The 21,204-nt window shown below is 34.6% G+C and overlaps 1 protein-coding gene across 3 annotated transcripts in view; it reads right to left on the bottom strand.

Moving 5' to 3' along the window:
• Nucleotides 1-15,477: 15,477 nt before the first annotated feature.
• PRKG1 (protein kinase cGMP-dependent 1) overlaps nt 15,478-21,204 on the bottom strand; it is a 1,128,350-nt gene continuing 1,122,623 nt past the window's right edge. For all 3 annotated transcript variants that reach the window (XM_081267801.1, XM_081267802.1, XM_081267803.1), the window contains one exon: nt 15,478-19,851. In XM_081267801.1, coding sequence (XP_081123927.1) covers nt 19,753-19,851 — 99 coding nt within the window. In that variant the 3' untranslated portion in view covers nt 15,478-19,752. The remainder of the gene's footprint in view (nt 19,852-21,204) is intronic.

A 21,204-nucleotide genomic window follows, 5' to 3' on the forward strand; every position in this document is an offset into this window, starting at 1 on the left:
CACTATCACTTGCACAATATTAATAACAATGTCAATAACCAGTGTGTTGATCACCTTTGATATACTAGAAAATCCACAATTTGTCTTAAATTTGTGTCATGTTGAAATGTGGGGAAAGAATCCCTGCCTACCTCAAGAAAGAAAATGTCTTTTCTTGGTCCTGTTAGCCTACTTAACTATTTATAGAAATATACTTATGCCACACTAAAGGCCAACCCCTTGTTCTCTTTTCGTAAGAGATAATAGATGATTGGTGCATTTAATATTAATGAATTTAGTCACTAAAAGCTTGCATTCACAAATGGAACCAGTGGGATGGTTTCTACCTATTTTTCATTTTCCTTTTGAAGTTCTCATGAGTTTAAATTTAATAATGAATAGATCAATATCAGATATCCTACTAAGAACTGTACTTGGTGCATTTGATAAAAGATGATACTCATTATCTACCTTCAAATTATTTATTGGACGCAGGTAAAGAAAACTAACATACAATACAAGGAAGAAATTACATAGGTCACTCTCAGAGAAGGCCAAGTTCATAGCAAGACAATCTTTTATTCCAAATGGAGAAATTTATTTTTGAGTAGAGTCACCACTTAACAATCTGTCCATAATTTAAATTGTCGTTTTCTCACAGGCATCAAGAGTAAACAGCAAGTAAAGAGGTGAAGTGTAGTTCATCGCTCCTTCAGTACCAGCTAACATTCAGTGGTGCCCATTGTTGGGAATATAGCTCAAAAACTATTAAAGGCAGTCTCCTTGTTCTGCAAAGTCTTTCAGTCTCTGAATGGTTGAAGACACACAATATATTTACATGGATATGATATATATATATTTCAAAACAGTTTGTATTTTGGTCATAGGAAAGAAAGAAAAAGGACCAGGGACTGTGGCTGACACATTTCAGGAAGAGGAAGTTCTAATGATTCTCTGAGTCTCTCCTACAGCTCGGTAACAGAGGTGGCAGGAATCCCAGCAGGTGTATTTATTCTTTTAAACTCTATTATTTTGTCCTATAGGAAATCTTGCCTCTTATTTAATCTGGCTTAAATAGGACCAGAGTCAACACAATAAATTTAATACTTCATATTAGATTTTAAAACAAGAGAAATATGTTTACCAATAGTAGTAACTCAGGAATGATATAATACGACATGCCTTCCTTGGTATTTTAAATGCTGGATACCATGCATAGAATATTCATGAACCTCTTCAAGAAGTAGACAAAAAGATACACTCTAAAAAGCACTATGCTATTTGCAAACTATTTTTCCATCTTTATTATCTCAGATTCTTTTGTGACTGCTGCCTTTTAAATTTCCTACTTCCCTCTCTCCCTCCTTCCTTTCCTCCTTTCTTTCCCTCTTTCCCTTTGTTAAATTAGATGAAGTAGATTTGTTGCCATTCAATTTTTCTTTACTAGAAAACAGTGAGTAAATGGTTGCAGTTGCTAACATTTTTGTTAGTAGCAATCTTGACTTTATTGCAGGGATTCCTCATTCCTGGTGTTTAATAAAAAGTGTTATGGCTTTCTCATTGGCCTTTAAAGGATTTTTGGTCTTAAATGCTCTTAATGATGTTAAAAAGACCTTTCAGACCAGGCCCATGTTATGATTCCCTAGAGAGGTTGGATTTTCTCTAGACTGCAGTACAAAGAGAAGGCGAGATTTGACAATGATTACGTTGATGGACAGCCCAGATAAATCAAGTTTCATGGTAGCTTTCTAAACTTGCTAAGAAAATACTGGAGCAGGTCATTAAAAACTAATCTGAGGGCTGGGGATGTGGCTCAAGCGGTAGCATGCTCGCCTGGTGTGCGTGCGGCCCGGGTTCGATCCTCAGCACCACATACCAAAAAAGATGTTGTGTCCGCCGAGAACTAAAAAATAAATATTAAAAAAATTCTCTCTCTCTCCTCTCTCTCTCTCTCCTCTCTCACTCTCTCTTTAAAAAAAAAAAAAAAAAAAACTAATCTGAGCCTAAAGCCCAGAACTCAGAAAAAATTGAGCAAAAACCAGTGAGGATGGTCCCTAAACCAGACACTTCCTGTATCTTTTCTCATGATCTGACACTCAGAAAAGTCTGTGGTGTAGATAGTGGAGCAGCACCCTTAATAGATGTTAATCCTAAAGGATTTAATATTTCCAACCATGAAGATAAACCAGTGTCAGCAGAAAGCAGGATGCTTATGAGAAAGCCTCCACATCTAGAAAAAATTGTTTTCCTCCATGTCATTAGGTCCCTGTTATTATCTTCTTTATAATGTAGGCATTCTCTAAGGATCATGACCAAAAAGGGCTTCATGCCATGGTGTCAGGAGGTTGGGGCAATTCCCCTCTGCCAGCTGCCAGCCGGTGCATATGCTTAACAAAGTCATTTAACTCTTAATGCTGGTATTGGTTTTTCATTCATAAAATGGGATGCAGGGGAGTGGGGAGAGGTCCCTTCTGACTACCAAATCTTCTCTCCAAGTGTTGTCACAGATCTTTTGTATTCTGGTTAAGAATGTCTTGCAAGGGGTCTGTTCTTTTAGGCAGCCTAAGCATAAAGTAAAAATCATTGACATCAATGAGTACTGTGAACATGTTGACGTTAAAGAGAATGGCAGGTAACGTTTAAGTCCCTGGAAATAAGGTGAATTACTTGAACCAGGTGTGTGTGTGTGTGTGTGTGTGTGTGTGTGTGTGTGTGTGTATGAAGAGCCTGTTCTTTTAATCACAAAACTGGTTGTAATGTCATGTTTTGGAACCAACTTTTCCAACTACTGTTCAGTTTTAAACTTAGTGAATCGCATTGGAATCTTGAGGTGAATAATAGCAGGACCTTGAAACGCCAAAGAGGACTAAGATGTGGCTGAGATACAGAACTATTGACTTTTAGGGGCGGGGTGGGGGGGCGACATATAATTACTGCAAGGATTCTTTATCACCACCCCTGAGTTACACAAAAGTCTTTCTTTTCAGAGGAGTCCACGAGTTGACGCAAGCAGGAAAGTGGGGGAACTACCTGTGCGGCAGGCCCAGAAACCCCAGACCAGAGAGGTCCCGAAAGCCCCCGCAGCGCTGGGCGTTCCCCGAAGGCCGGCCTCGCCCTGCACTTCACCACTCGGCCAGCTCTCATTGTTCGTGCGCTCTGGGGCAGGGTGCTCACGGTCTCTGCCTTCAGTGTCACAACCGTCGCCAGCATACAGTAGTGTAAAATGAAGCTTGTTTAAAGACTCTCTTTGATGAGCGGAGATCAAACGGCCTGGGGACTCCCGGTCTTAATCAGACTTGAGCCAGGATGGCGTTTTCACAAATCGTCCGTTTGCTCGGCTTTGGGCAGACTTTGTGCTCAGCGCATTCATCCGGCTGCAGGGCGGCTAATCCCGGCTGAAGCCCCTGGCCTGATCGCAAATCCATTCACACTACAATGGCTGCTGTGGGTTTGCTGTGTCAGTTCATGGGCAAATAAATACAGGCCCTTCTGACTTAATTAGAAGGGGGAGGACAGAGGAGGGGAAAGGGTATAGAGGGGAAGATTGCTGTTCTCGGGGGACTTGGGCTCCGCTGTCTCCCGCATCTGGAGGGAAGTGGGACAAATCCGCTCTTCTGCTGCCCCCTAATGGACTTTTTGTAGAAGTTCTTCAGAGCGAAGATGTAAAGGATTTACTACCCTAGTTGACTCTTGGAGATTTATTTTGCAGGTCCTATTAAGTTGTATATTGCGTAGCATCTTCACCTCCTATCCGCTAACTCTTCGGGGCTAAATATTTTCTAATTCTTAATGTTCCTCACAATACCTTGTTCGTAGAAGAGTTTAAATGTTCACGTTAGAATCAAAATGATAGCATCTAGTAGTTTCAACATCAAATTCTAAAGATGAACTGGAGTCGGAGGCAAAGTTTATCAGTAAATGTTTAGTTTGATGGAAATTTATAGACTCTGATTTGCATTCCTGAGTAAAAATTTCAGGACTTCAGATTATTGCAAATATCACATTATAGGAACATTCTAGGCTGAATAAATATTAGGAACATTTATAACTTTTTATAAAATATTATTTTATGAAATAAAAATGTTATCGAATGAGAAAGTGCTAATAATTTCAAGTTCCAATTTTCTATAAGAGGGTGCAAACCAAGAGATTTGTGCCAAACAATAATATATTTCCATTTCACTAAAGCCAACATGATGTACCAGTAAAAAAAAGGAACAGCTGGAAAAATTAATTAATCAACATACTGACAGTGCAGCTCCTGGCAAAATATAACATGTAAATTAATATTTGATAATTTTATTTTGTTTATGTATGTTTTTATGTGGTGCTGAGGATAGAACCTAGTGCCTCACACAGGCTAAGCAAGCGCTGTACCACAGAGCCTCAACCCCAGCCCTCTAATAATTTTATTACAGCTCATTTTTGCTTGAAAAATCCAGGCATAAAATAATGCTGCTCTGCTATTAGGATTACTTTTAGTGGATACTGGAAGGTGTGTGAGAAATACTATTTATAAACATTCATTACAACATTTATTGGGTATTAAACTTTTCGTTAACAAGCTATATACTAAGTAAAAAATTATATACAATTATTTTGGTAATATATTCTAAAATATACTTGAAAAACAACTTTCAAGAAGCAAATTGACCATAATCACAACTTCTCAAGATGTCATTGTTTCCATTATATTTTTGATACTCCATAGGGGCTCCATCTTTTTCTCACAATATTGTTGAAATTCTGATGATTCTTTTTATTTACAACAAGAAAAACATGGTTTACAGTAACCTCTAAATTTAACAAATTAGTGCAAAGCATTTTGCAAATATCAACAGTTTTGAGAGTTGATCTTGGCTACAAACTTACTTAAAAGGTATGGAAGTGTCAAAGCAAAGAGTGGAATGGCTAATTAGGTTTCTCTATGAGGCATATCTCCTACTCTTTTTTGTTAATAGCATTTCCTATTATCATTTGCATTTGCTAATAATTTTAGAAGGGAGGGAACTGTGGCTAAAACTTTGAGGTATAAAGGTCTAAAAGTGTGTGTTTTCTTTGCATTTAAAGTTTCTGATTTGCAGGCAAAATCCTAAATTTGGAAAATTACCTTGCTATGCTTTTATTGAAAACTGAGATTAGAAAAATAAGTAAGTAAATAAATAAGTGGAGCTTTTATTTGTAAGCTTGTAAAAAATGAGAAAGTAATTGATTCCTGGTTTTGTGGGCATAGAATGAGAAGTATTTGTCAATTTGAAGTGCCTTGTTTTCTTTAAAAAAAAAAAGTCTGTTAAAAACTCTAGAAGTCATACACTAAAACCACTTTGAACTTTGGCTCTAAATTCAGCCTTGATTTTCAATTTTTAGTGATTTCTGTGAATTATCCTACCATGGACCACATAGATGTTCCCTAACTTAAAATGGTTCAACTTGGAATTTTTCAACTTGGTAATTGTACAAAAGTGACATTCATTTATAGAAAGCCATATTCAAATTTTTATTTTTTAATTCCTTTGATTCATTATCTGTCTGTAACTACCTGAATTACAAAGTTTCAACTATTGCTTTATGCTATACATTTATTTTCCTAAAAGTTTTTAGAAATGTCAAGCATAGGGAAATTACAGGAATAATACAATAAACATATATACCCTTCAAAAAAAAAAAAAAGAAAAAAAAATTTAGTTGTTGATAGAACTTTATTTATTTATTTATTTATATTCAATGCTGAGAATCAAACCCAGTGCCTCACACATGCAAGGCAAGCTCTTTACCACTGTGCCACAACCACAGCCCGAAATTTTTATTTTTTGATTATTCCCAGGATATCAGGGCTGATGACATGCTGTACAAAACTCTCTTGAGATGACCAGTAGTGGCAGCAGTGATTGGCAGCTTCCAGTATGCCACATTATTACAAGAAGACAAAATTCATACTCTGCAGTATGTTGTGCTACTAAGCCAGACTCTGTAGGCTAAGTGCATTAAATGCATTTTGGATTTACACTTAAAAATCTATGATAGGTTTACCAGGGCATAGCCTCATCATAAATCAAGGGGTGTCTCTCTATTATTAATGTTTCTCCAGAGTAACAATACCAAGAGGATATATGTTGAACTGTAAAAGGAGATTTTCTGTGGGAGTTGGCTCTGGTGACTATGGAGGCTGAGAAGGCACTGATATGATGCCTGAAAGGTGGAGAACAAGGGAGTTGGTGGTATCCACCGGTACAAGGCCAAAGGCCTGAGAACCAAGGACACCAATAATCTGAGGCTGAGGCTGGTGTGTTTGTGTGAGTATGCATATGTGTGCATGTGTTTGTGTGTCTATGCATACGTGCATGTGTGTGTGTGGAGGGGGTGGGGGTAATCTGGTATAAATCTCAAAGTCCTTTGGTCTGACAATCAGCTTGATTTCTGACTGTAGGAGAAGATGGATGCCCCAGGTCAAGAAGAGAGAAATTCACTCTTCCTTCTGGCTTTTGATCCATTTGGGCAATCAATTGTTCAGATGGAGATTACCCTGACAGGAGAGGGCTGGCCTTCGCAGTCTCCAATTCAAATACTGATTTCTTCTGGAGACTCTAACAGAAATACCTAGAAAAAAGTTTACCACCTGTCTGAGCACCTCTTGTATAGCTAAATTGATGCATAAAATTAATTTCCACAGGCAAGTCACATGAAAAATGTGAGTCTACTAACCATGGAGTATGGAGGAGAGGCTCACTACTCTATAGTATTTACACCATTTGGACAAAAATGACGTGCATAATCTCCAGAATATAGGTACTAGTACAATGAAGTAAAATATTTTAGAAGTAATGACTTTGAGTATTTATATTTTATTTATATTACATAACATTTGTATATTATTTTTATATAACATAATTATAATTGTATGTAATTTAATTTTTAAAATAGCAGTTCCTGAATGTTAACTACTAAAAATATCCATTATCCCAGGTGGCCATAAAACCAAAGAGCAAATGCAGTTCCAGTGAACCAGTTAACTTCTCAGCACAAGTGTTGACCTAAATAACCTAACCTGCCATTTCTCCAGAAATGGAACCTCTTTCACTTTCTTTCATATTAATAAAATGTTAATCTGAATGCTATCAGACCATTATTATGCAGAGTTTCTCATTCAGCATTTTTTGTAAGATTAGTCCCTGTTACAGTTAGCTGATACATCTAGTTTTGCTTTTATATGGCTAATACATCTATTTTTGCTTTTATATTTATTGTCATTATCTAGGTGATGAACAGTTTGATTTCCAATCATATATATATCTCCTAGTACACATATACATTTTTTCTATAAAATATACCAAAAAGTAGAAGTGTTGAGTTTTAGAATATTTCAACTTTAAAAAATGGTATGAAATTGTTCTTCAGAATTGTAATAGTTGCCATTTACACCAGCAGTACATGAAAAGTTTACATTGTTCTATATTGTAAACATTTGTTATATTTAAATTTTGGTTGAAATCTAATAGTTGAAAATTATAAATGTATGGTTAGTGATTATTAACAAAGAATATTTATATTTTTCTGTTTTCTGTAAAAGAAGACATAGATAGCTAATTAGGCTAGTTATAGCCTTGAAAAAAGAATAGTTCAAGAAAGGGAAATTTTAGTTTCCTCTCTTAAGATCTTAGATATAAAAATCTAAAATATAATATTGATAAATCAGAAACATCAATATGTTAAAAATGCATGCCATGACAAAATTGAATTTGAGCCAAGGAAGAACTAGTGTTTTAATGTTAAAAATCTATAACATCTTCCAAGTCTACTACAATAACCAATTAAGAAGAAACCATGTAACCATCTTAGTATACTCATCCTTGGTATTTCTCTTACCTTTCTGCACTGATCTCTCCCTTGAGGCTCCTGAGCCACACTTTTTTCTTTTTCTATAACTGAGTATTATGATTTAGATGTGGTATCCCCCAAAATCTCACATGTGAGCTATTTTGATACAATTAAATAGCTAATCATGATTTTTAAAAGATTGACAAACTAAGAGCATACTTAACATGCTCCATATATACATATATAAAACTTATATCAAACATCTAACAATAATTTTTTTAATTTATTATTATTATTTTTGGTACCAGGAATTGAACTCAGGTGTACTCAACCACTGTGCCACATCCTCAGCCCTATTTTGTATTTTATTTACAGACAGGGTCTCACTGAGTTGCTTAGCACCTCACTTTTGCTGAGGCTGGCTTTGAACTCATAACCCTCCTGCCTCAGCCTCCAGAGCTGCTGGGATTACAGATGTGGGCCACCTTGCCTGGCATGAAATTTTTTAATAACTTTATTATTATTATTATTATTATTATTTATTTTTATATGGTGCTGAGGATTGAACCCAGTGCCTCACACATGCTAGGCAAGCACTCTACAACTGAACCACAACTCAGCCTCCTGGCATGAAATTGTAAACCAGGTAAAAGGCAAGAACGCCACCTGAAATTTCATTAATATACAACTATTTACTTGGGGTCACAGTAAGTCCATTAATTCAAGAAAACAAATCAGTAACTAGAATTTAATAAAACATTTCATTATTCAGAGTCAATAATATCCTTAGAAATAACCTAAGAGACAAATTAATAAAATTCCACCGTGGATGCTGGATAGAGCAATATTCACAAAACAAATGGACTTCCTCTGTGCCGATAAAGAATTCAAGAGCATAATACTTTCAAAGAAGTCCTTTAAATAACAATAAAAGATACACATGAACTCTTATTGTAAAATGTTAAGATATTTCAGAAGATGTTAATAATGTCCAAGGGTGGAAAAAGCTAATACCATAACATTAGACTTATACTTTCTTCCACAAATTAATTTATGAATTTCAAGTAAATCTAATCAAAACTCTAGAAGGTTGTTTCATGAAATGTAAACATTTTGTTTTAATACTTTTGGAAAAAAGGACTATAGCTAGCTAAGATATTTTAAAGACAACAAAGCTAGATGTTGGGGGTTATACTACAGAATATAAAGAATTTTTATAAAGGTACAATACTTAAGCCAGCTTATACTTCTGCAGAGAAAGGCAAATATTTCAAAGGTAACTGAGAAAGAGTGATATAAATATATATAACACACGCATATACATATATATAAACTGGAAAAATTGAGCAGCCATACAGAAATATGAAAGTACAACATAGTCACCCATTTAAAAAAAATCATTACAGGGATATTAAAGGCCTACTGTAAATAACAAAATTTAAAATTTTAGAAATAAGAGCATATCTCTTTACCAGTGACTTCATAGGGAAAGATTTGTTATGTAAGATACAAACCATAAATTATACAGATTGATAATTTGACCACAATAAAATACAAAACCTTTCCTAAAAAGAAAAAAGAAGGTGAACAGAATATATTTTCAAAATAAATGATTATTACTTTAATTTTACTAAATATTTTTTGCCATTCAACTTCATTCATAAAAAAGATAACTGAAAAGATAATGTATTTGCCTTTAATTGTCAAATTGATGAAATATATAATCAGGCAATGTTTTTATGCTTTACCGTCTTCATATTCCTGAGATATAATTAAGCTAGCCACTTTTAAGATGCATACATTAGTGCATTTTGCTAATTAAAAAAAAACTTTTTTTTAGTTGTAGATGGACACAATACCTTTATTTTGTTTATTTATTTATTTTTATGTGGTGCTGAGGATTAACCCAGTGCCTCACATGTGTGAGGCAAGTGCTCTACTGCTGAGCCATAATCCCAGGCCCCGCATTTTGCTAATATTTTGATTAGTTTTTTTTTTGTCTATGTTCATGAGAGATATTTACCTCTAATTTTTTGTCTTTCTTGCATTACTGATGTCTGCTTTTGGAATCAAGGTTCGGTCAACCTCCTAATATGACATGAAATATATTTGTTTTCCCTCTCTTATCTGGAAAAGAGTCTGAGAGCAAAATTATCTTTTCCCTTCATTTGCACATACAGATGAAGTTACAGCTTGCCTATAAATTGACTCCTTCTGCTGTGGCATCTTAGGTCAGCACATAGGTCTGATATAATTTTCTGTGTCCTTAGAAATATTCTGGAATCTCCACTGACCTGTGTGGTAGTCATGAGCGATATGGAGCAATTGTGACTGTCAAAGTGTGTTTAAAACTTTGATTTAAATGGACACATTGTGAGGGCCTATCCTCTTAAACATCCCTCTGCACACTCCTGTTGGTTGCCTGGCATTTCTCTGTTGATATGCATCCTTGGTATTTCTCTTACCTTTCAGCATTGATCTCTCCCTTGAGGGTCCTGAGTCGCAACTTCTTTCTTTTTCTGTAACTGTTATGATTTAGATGTGGTATCCCCCAAAAGCTCATAATTAAATTAGAGGAGAAATGATTGGACTATAGCCTTAACCTAATCAGTGAATTAATTCCTGATGAGATTAATTTCATGGTAACTAGAGGCAGGTGGGGTGTGGCTGGAGGAAGTGGTTCATTGGGGTATATATTTTGCATCTGGAGCATGGAGTCTCTCTCTCTGCTTCCTGACCATGATGTGAGTTGCTTCTGTTGGCCACACTCTTCAGCCATGATGTTTAGCCTCACCTCCCCTAAAATTGTTCTGGTTGGGTCTTTAAGTCACAGCAGTGAAAAAACTGACTAAAACACTGAGACAACCATCTTTGGCTTCTGGCTTACTTTTTTCTTTTGCAGGAGTTTCTCATTCTTTCTAGTTTACCAAGAGTTTCCCTTTTAGTTTTTGTATATACTGAGTACTTATTTATTTTTAAATATTTTTTCTTTCTTTGAAATTTTTGCTGCAAGTAAAAGTCCTGAAAGATCTTTAGTTCCAGATAGGGAAAATACAGAAAATTGAAATTACTTACTCAAAGTTGCATGGCAGATTAGCATCAGAATCAGGATCTTTCCTGAAACTCCCTGTCTCCTCCCTATAAGTTTAGTGCTCCTCCAATAACATACTTGTATCCAAAAGGAAATCTTCAATGCATCATTCTTAGTCTCATGAAGCCTCACCTTTTTGTAATACAAATAATTATACCTCAAATTGTCTTTGTGTAAATCTAATGGTTTTATATGCCAAATTGAAATGAAGTATATCTAAATATGTTTGGCACAATCTATGATTGTGCCTCCAAGAAGTCCTTCTATAATCCCAGTAGACTTATTACCTTTCTGATGTCTCCTGATGGCCTAAAAATGATGAACAGCATAGAAAAAAATCAGATTTTGTAGACTCCTCATCCACTATTTTAAGAAAAAAAATTAATGTCAATATTTTGGACAAGGGCTTATTGACAAAAAAACTTAAACATGTCAGAAAAAGCTTTTTGAAGGTAGTTATGCCTTTTCTGAGATCTGTAGAACTTGAGATGGCCATTGAAAAGTAAGACAATAAAAAGGAATAAAAAATTCTATGTACAACTATAAGTAGTTGCAAAAGGCTGGAAGTCAAGCAAAGACTCAGGGCTGATTTTAAAGGACATTGGGAAGTAACCTCATTAATTTGACTGCATTCTTAGGGAAATCAGAGGTGGTTGATGGGAACTGGAAATTCCTATATATTGACATTTTTTTTTCAAAGATAATCTGGACCCCAATAAGAAAGGAAGATTTAAAAATATATGTATTAAATGGAAGCTGTTTCTGTATGTGAGAAAAGTTATAAAACATGCAAAAACTCGGGGGGCAAAAACAATATTTCACCTTTGAACTTGCACAGATCAAGAAGTAGTATGGAATGTGCAAATTTTGGTATATCACTTATTTTATTTGATATAATCTCAATCTTTTTAAAGTAAATTTGAGTATAATTACAAGCATTCAATCTGATCATTGTTTATGAAGTGAATCACCTGTATCACCAGTTGAATCAGGAAATTAAGCCATTAGCTTCTTTCCACATAGAAACTCACACATGAAAAGAACCTCAAATATGATCTAAAACAGCACAATCATTTCTTCAGATGAGTGAATGCCAATCACATCCCTAGTCGTGGAACAGATAATATTAGAACTTCTTTGGCCGAATTAGAATTAGAAATCTGGAGCCCTTGGAGCCTACTCACTGTGCGTCCCTTCTTTCAACCCATATTTCTCTAGTCATTCCATCCAGATGGCCTAGGAGAGACCATCTCAGTGAACTGAGGCTTTATGGAAAATTCCATATGAAAACCACTGGTTCGTTGTAAGTTTTCCCTTTTAATCAAGTGTTGACAAGCTTTTCTGAAAAGGATCAGGTATTAACTATTATAGCTTCTACATAGCTACTCAAATCAAATGTTGTAGCATGAAAGCAGCTATAGATGGTATCTATTAGTTTTGTTCTATAAAAGCTTTATTTGCAAATAGACTGCGAGCCAGATTGGGTCCGTGGACTATAGTTTGGCAATACCTGCTGTTAAAAAATAAGGAAAGAGAGTTCAGAAAATGAAGTAACTTAGAATCACACAATTGTATTACTAAAAAGAATAGTTACTAAAAAGATTAATCTTGTGGATAAGGAAACTAAAGCCTTGGGAAATTCACAAAACTGTGCAAATTTAAAGCAATTTATGGCATGTGTAACTTAACAAGGGATACATATATCAGAATTATAGTTTAGGTTGCACTTTGATTCCATTCCAACTTGTTTTTATTGTTTTAACTCTGTAGCTCTCGCATCTTTCCAGGAATCCTGTTCTTCCTAGGAATTGTAAACCCCCAATCTCATAACTAACATACTTTCTACTAGATTCATTGTTTCTCATGACTCAACCTGGTGCTTCAAAAGGTGAGTCTTCACATAAATTGCCCAAATAACTCTTTACACCAATTTTAAATGGCCTGGGTCCTGAGAATGTTTATGCCCATTACTGAGTTGAGGTCTACCTTTTTCATGTTATATTTTTTCAATGTCACATTTGAAATGCTTTTTATCAAAAGACTATGCATTTGAATGAATTCACCAAGTTTTTACTATGATTCAAGGTCTTAAGATTTATTCTGGTATCTTGTGCCTGAAAGTGTGTTATTTGTATTGGCAAAACACTTGCAGAGGCTGGGTCAGACCTTGTCTTTCTTCTGTATGTGTGTGGTATTTTATGAATTGAAACAGGCAAGGTCATGCAGCAGAAATAGACAAAGCTAGAATCCTAGTGGTCCAAAACCATGTATTTCACTCTAAAGCCTTAGTAAGTGCTTTGCTCTTGCTCACTGCCATTCACATTCTCTTTTGAAACTGACAGGGCAGCCACTATTGATGAATTGCCCATCACAACCTTAGAGGAAAAAGAGAATATAATGAAGCATGAATTGGCTCTTAAAGATTCTCCTTGAAGTGACAGATCCACCTTTCAATGGTCAAAGCAAGTCAAATTGCTAAATCTAACTTCCATGGAGAATGGAAATACTCCACAGAGGGAAATCAGACATTGGTGAATTGAGGTCAAAATCCAGCTGAGAGCCAGAAGCTTAAATCCATTCTCATTTCTCTCTAGAGGACTGAAAGGCCTCATTCAAGTTAACTGCTAGTATCCTGCCCTGAATTACCAGATACCAGAAATAGGTATAAATATACCTTTCGGGCATTGTAAATCAAGATGTAAATCTATTCCTTAAAAATAGTTTGTTATTAATATACTATTTTAATATGTTAATTAGGAATAAGATCTATATAAGTGGAATATAAATATTTAGTATTTTCAAAGGTATTTAATATGCTTTTGACAGTCATAACTATTTCAAATTTTTCCCATTTTGTTCTTTTGCCCAACCATTCCTGAAATATTTTCCAATGGACCTTATTTTCTGATTTCTCTTCTATGGGGGAACATACATAAAAATCTCCATCAAAATAAAATAAGGTGCCTGTTAAAATATCACATTCCTAGGTTATACATCAAAGTAACAGTAGATGGCCCCAGGAATCCGTAGCTTATTTCCCAGAAACACCATATGGCATTAATGTTTGGAAAACACTGGCCCAGATCATATGGCCTGAATCTGTTCACTAATTTTAATGAAATCCTTGGCCACCCATTAGGGTTGTTTTTATGCCTTGTTTTATTTCTTTCTTTCCTTCCTCTTCCTCTCACCTTCCCCCCACCTTTTTTTTTTTTTTTTTTTTGGTATGAGATTTAGGGTTAACTCATTTAGTTCCAATAGTTGGTATAGTGGATTTGTCCAGAAATTCACCTGGGGTGCAAAACAACTTCCAGAGAGAAGCATTCATGTTTCATCAATTTATCATTTTTTTAGTTGAAAATTTATAGAATGCTGAGGAAAATTTTAAATAGAACTCTTGAAAAAAGCATATTAAATGTGGTGGCTGTTCGTGACATCTTTAAGGCTATAACTGAGAATCTGTGTTTAGGTCTGCAAGCAAAATGTGATCAACTTGGATGAACACCCAATCCAATTCATTCTTCTCAAATTTACAGTTGAATCCTATTGTCATTGTTGAATAATCGTGTGCTGATTTAATTGCATTGAAATTAATATGTGCAAATGTGACAGGGGCGGAGCAGTGTCCTCACCATTGCCAACCCTCCCTCACCGCCATCTCTGAAGTGATCGTGACTGTTAATCTGCGTTTTGCTCCTAAAACTGTGTAGTTAATTTAAAAAGGTTGATTAGGGAAGATCATTCTTTCTTAAATCTACAGTGTGAAAATTAAAGAAATTATATAGGATAGATATTTTAAAATGTTACACTTCAATTTTCAAAATAAATAAAAGTATTTTATGTGATATATTGATATAGTATTTTTTTTCAAAGTATGTTATTGACTCTCTCTGAGAAAGCAAACTAGACTAAGTTTCTAGTTTTCTTTATACTCTTTTAACTCTTTTAACTCACTATCATTGGCAATGTGGTGTCAACAATACAAATGCAGTCATAATGAGGGAATCTTTATGCTGTGCATCAGATTTCAATGTGTGCCTCATTACTGCAGTGAGGAACAAAAGGATGAAGGAATAATCTGTTTACCAGGGTTCTGAAAAGTTGAATGAGTTATAATCATATTCTTTAAAACTATATGCTTTTATGTATATGAAGCTTAACAGAGGGAGCCAGTGAACAAACATTGGACAAACACTTGTAAATTGCTTTTCATATTAAATGATTCCATCCTTGTATATAGTAATTTATGGGAATCCTCCCTTTGCTTGTCTACTCTGGAGTTTGACGAGAAATGCCCAAAGGAGTGTTTTGTGGTAATATAGTGAAATCTGCTAATTTATGGTTTCATATGGATATCTACATTTGGTCTAATTTGCCAGGTGGCCCAGTGTTATTCCCATTGAGTTCTTTAAACTGAATTGTTAGATTGATTTTAGATCAGATTAGATTATTTCATGAAAGATTCATGGAGTAGAAGTATTTTCTAGATGATTGTAGTTATATTCTACAATAGCACTACATGCTAGTTCCCTTCTAGTATGATATACCAATTCTATCTTTTAAATCTCATGTGGAATTAAAAAGCAACTAAGTTCAAAAGTAATTATTTTTTATTTCAACTCTATAAAGTATACAACAGGCACTCAGCAATTACAGCTGCAGGAAAAATACAGAGCAAATCAAAGCAGGTTAAGTTTATGAAAAAGTTTTTAATCTACATCAAAAGAGTGCAAGTGGTCAATGACCATTTGATGACAGTTTGTTGCATTCTGACTAACAAAGGACTCTTTCATGTAGAACAAATTCTAAGAGGACAATCAAATAACCATAGCAGTAAGAATACAAAAGAACAGACCAGTTGTAAAAACATCATACATTGAAATAAATTTGATAGATGATGCTTAAAGAAATGTCCCTTTACTCAGAAAGCCCAAACCTCTGAGTCATGGTCAAGGTCCCAGAGCTCTGTCTGTTGATGCAGGGGCAGATAAAGAGGAGGGCTTACAACATACTTTCAACATTTTGCTTTCCAGGTCTGTCGAAAACTTGCCTCATAAATGATTTGCATATACAAGAACTCAAAGAAAGCATCCTGTTTTGTTGAGTGGTGCACCAAGTTACTTTTTCGTCATTGGTTTCAGAACGAGGTGTGGTTAGCAGTCATTTCTGATTTTCTTTTGGGTTGGACCATTGTTAATGGAGTCTATAAAATGAGATATGCTAGAACATGACTGCACTAATTGCTTTTTCACTGAATCTGCACAGCTTAGCAAAACAGGAATACCTGTATACAGACTGATAGTATGTCATATATTAATTTGACCTGCACATACATTTATACATTTCACAGAAATGACGCTGTATCTCATTAACAGATACACAGCTCTGGTACATTTAACAGAAATAAGAGAACAACTTTATCATTTCTGTAATTCATCAATATTATATAATAAAGGCTTATAAATTGTTAGCAGAAAGAACTGTAAAACGCAGCAAGCTAAGAAAGGACAACATTTTGAGGTGTGTTTGTCTTTGTCATGCAGCATAACACCAAATTTGTTTTTTTTTTAATCAGATGCCATGAATTTAAGGCACTTGCAACAATGCCAGATAGCCAGGTCATGTTCTAAACTATGGGACAGATGAATAACAGTATTGTTGACATAGTTTTCAATAATACTGACAATTATGACATTAATTCAAGTCTACTTGGACCTAAAAACATTATTCAATACAAATAAAACAAAATAATAATGCTGTGAAACACTAAAAAAAGTTATATGTACCACAAAATATCACACAAAAATATCTATTTACATAAATATTTGTCTGTGGTCCTATTGTGAAAGAAAACAGTGTTATGGATAATGCACAGATCACCTCTATTATATGAAATCAGTTCTAATATTCTTGTTGTCAATATGGTAGCTGACTTCTTTAAGTTCATCATCAGTTCAGTCATTTAAAAATGAAGCAAGAAAAATCCAATAATTATGTATGTATCATTATACATGTAAAATTCACATGTATATTTATAATTGTAAGTAAAAACTATGATTTGTTAAGTATATAATCAAAATACATTTGTTTTAAATGCTACATGGGTCTGATTCATACTGTAATAACAAGGAAGGTAATAAACATAAAAATCAATTACAGCAATTTTCCACAAATAATTTTCTCTAATGTATTCAATCTATCTCAACTTTGATGTTCCTTTCCTTGGCAGTTTTCAGTTTTCCTGTGAATCAAGACACACAGAAAGCCCTTATTTCCCATACTGGAAATATTGACAAGAAAGTCAGTTCACAAACAAGTTGGCACTGTTCTAACTTATCCAGATGTTCTTTAATGTAAGAAAAAAGAAGGGGCATGAAAAATTCAGAAGTAAAATGAGATGCACTTTATGAAGCTGACCATGAATTATAGCCCTAGTGTCTTCATTAAGACAAGATTTAATTCCTTAAAATTAAATATTATAAATCAGATGAATGTTTTCTGTTAATAATTCTTGGAAGATATAGTTCACCTTTAGTTTTTGGTGATTGCTTTAGACATCCTGATGCAATGTTATGGGTGAAATGAACAAAGATGTAGGTACAGGTGGGAAAAACAATCTACAGTTACGTTGTGCTGAATGCTACTTCTTCCTTCTCCACAGAACTTTACAAATGGGTTGTCTTAGACGTGAACCATAGTCCAAAATGCACAGTAATTGCTAATTTCTGGGACTTTTGTGATATTTGAAAATTTGTAGGATCAGATTTACTTTCCTAATGACAAGGTAAATTTAATATTCTAGCAAGCCTTTTGCATGCCTACACCACACAATCTTTAAACAAAAATCACTGAACATTGGTGGTAATTGGAATTATATATATATATATATATATATATAATGATTTTGAGAATTTGTAAGGGAGGGAATGTTCCAATAACAATAATATCAATAATATCTTAGGATCAAAGTTTTAATCAAATTTTATCCTAATTATACATAATACAAACTTAGTAGTTTTATGCCGAACATGTTTTAGAGTATATTTTGATATCATGTTCTAAAGTAGTTTTTTGAGTATGAAAAATTCAAACAAAATTCATAATATACACTTTCTTGGCTAAGATATGACAAGCCAATTCAATATAGTTTTGCAGAAACGTCTACATTAGATTGATTAGTAAAACACTCTAATGTTAAAAAGCAAACCTGTCTTAATTATACCAAGTTCACACACAGTTCCAAGACAGCTTTGAAGGTTATACATTGGTCTATGTAGGTGTAATGCTATCTGTCAAGGAAAAGCTTCCAGAAAACTCAGCTATTGACAGCTAATAATGTTCAACCAGCCTGCCGCCAACGGACCTGGTTTCATTTGCTGATTCTTTATGTGAAAAAAAGCAAATCAGTTTGATATTTTCATTTCTAGTCTAGTATAAATTTCAGGTTCACTAATGTTTGTTTTATTTAGCTAAAATCAATTTTTATGAACTCATGTTCCTTTTTCCTTCTCTAACCCTTTCCTACTTGAACAAATGTGTGGGCTTATTCAGGAAAAGGTAATCAACACCTGGACAATTTCTTGTTTTCTTTCCTGACCTCAAATGAGTGAGCTTCCTGGTTTTGTGAACTTTAATAACTTTAACATTGTGTTTTCTGCCTTTCTTTTTCTTTTTTTCTTTTTTTGGTTCAGGCCTAAGACAAGAAGCTAGTTCAAAAAGATTTCCAAATCACCTTTTTCTCTCAAACCTAGACTATGTTGTGTAAGTGAAATCTGACAGGTGTTTGGTTTAATAAATTTAGTGAAAATGCTTGAGTCTCTGGCTAGACATGTAAGGTTTAGAATTTGTGTTGTCTGTTCAGACACTGACATTACAGATGAAAGATATACATAGCACCTATACAGTTTTTTTTTTTTTTTGGATGGGTCTTAATCCCTCCCCACCCTATCCCACCCCTAACTCAAGGGTTTATTTTTATAAAAGGAAATATTTTAAGCCTCAGTTTGAGGGTATGTTAGGTAAATAGGTAAACCAATTGGCTGCTAGTCACTTATTTCCAGGACCATCTTTAAGTACAATATTTTTTTAAAACATGAAATGGTTTTGTGAATTGCTTTTTTCCCCCACTCTGTCATGCCAATTTATCAAGAAGAAATGAATATCATGCATTTTTTTCAATCCTCTGCTAAAACGCATATATACCTGCTATGAAAGGTCTCAGGAGAATCCATAGCAGTTGTGCTTTTATCATATCAATTTTTAAAATCTGTCAGAAAGAAAAGGTAACATTCAGTCTTGTCATCAGCACTGCTGGGAAATAAAATCATGAAACTTCTAGCACTGGTTTGACATGAACTCCGTGACCCACAGATGTGTGGTCCTCTGTTCTACGGTATATACACCGTCTTGCAGTAATAGATTCCACAACCTTCATTTTAAAAAAGGGGATAGCCCAGGTTCTGTACCATCGTCATCTATCGTACCAATATATTATTCTTTCATCTTGAAAAGTCTAGCAAGGTACAGACTCTTTTACTAGATTGAAGTGCTTCCTACAGTCTTTCAAATTATAGTCAGAGCAAAGCAAGATCGTTGCAACAATAGAAAACATCACTTTACTGGTGAAAGGCTTTGCTTCAGGACCACCATGTCAACTGCTATTTTAGGTTCAAACAGAAAACATGTAAAGAGCACTATTGTCATCTAAGCAATAAGTCCTAATGCCACTGTAGTTACTGGAGCAGCATCGATCAAAGGCATCATGGTGACCCCGAGCACTAATCTTCTCTCTTTCCCTCAAGTTTGCTGGCAGCTGTGTCTCAGAAAAAGCTGTCTTCAGCAAGGCAGAAGCAGGTAAGAGAAATACATTAGAAGTCTATATCCCAGCCTGAGTTGTCATCAGGCGGTGGCTCGTCACTGTCCTCAGGAAAACTGTCGAAATTGCTTGTGTCTGTGGGTGATGCAACCTGCAACATGAGAAAATGAGTAGGTTTCTGACTTTTTTTTCCCATGGGATTTTACTTTACTCTCCATTATTAAAAAGAATTGTTATTTTTAAACGGATACATAGAAACATAAAAATTATACTAATCAGTGAGGTACCATGCAAATTTTGATACATGTGTGCATCGCATAATGTTTAAATTAGGTTAAACATATTTGTCTTCTCAAACATTTATCATTTGTTTGTAGTGAAACTTTCAAAATCCCTTCTTATAGTTTCTTGAAATATATAGGGCATTTTTGTTATCTGTGGTCACTGTACTGTGTGATAGCACACAAGAACCCCTTGCTCCTGTTTTAACTGTTTAGTACTCACTGATCAACCTCCACCACTTCCTGTTTCTATTGCCCTCCTCTTCCCAGCCTCTGGTAGTCCCCATTCTACTCTCAACTTCTAAGAGATGAACTGTTTTAGATTCTACATGTAAGTGAGATCAGGCGGAATTTGTCTTCCTGTGCCTGGTTTATTTAACATTATGTCATACTTTCCAGATCCATCCATGTTGCTACAAACAACAGATTTTCATTAATTTTTATGACTGAATAATATGTCATTATGTGCATGTACTACATTTTCTCTATTTTGAATTTTATTGTATTTATTTATTTTGGTACTGGGGATTGAACTCAGGGACATTTGACCACTGAGCACATCCCCAGCCCTATTTTGTATTTTATTTAGAGACAGAGTCTCACTGATTTTCTTAGCATCTTACTTTTACTGAGGCTGGCTTTGAATTCATGATCCTCCTGCCTCAGCCTCCCAAGCTGCTAGGATTACAGGCATGTGCTATCACGCAGCTCTATTTTGAATTTTAAAAAGCATTTTATCCCCTTTTCAATGATAATTTTTTGAGCATCTACTATGTAATAGGTACATCTACTATGTAATTGGGTTTGAATTGTGGTTAACAGTGGTAAGTAAAAATAAAAATAAATCCACACAGGGATTTATATCACAGAAATAAATTGTGTGGTTAAAACCAATAATTAAGAAAATCTTTATGTAAGTATGAACTTTGGCTAGTGCTGCAATATATATATACAATATATATTCATATTTATGTACATTTACATATATATGTATGTGTTATATATATAGTGCTTTGAGAATGTAAGAGTGAACATATAAAGCCTCTTGAAAAAGTATGATTTATAACCTAAGAATCAGTGAATTCAATATGGAGGGTAGCATATGCCAAGGTCCTGAGATGACAGAGATAGAGAGAGAGCTCCATGCTTTGAAGTAACCAAAAGATGCTGATATAACTGCTATATAAGAAATGAGGACAGTACGCAGAGATGAGGCAGAGAAG

This window comes from Spermophilus citellus (assembly GCF_964194105.1).
Source record: "Spermophilus citellus genome assembly, chromosome: 15".
Classification (NCBI taxonomy): Eukaryota; Metazoa; Chordata; class Mammalia; order Rodentia; family Sciuridae; genus Spermophilus; species Spermophilus citellus.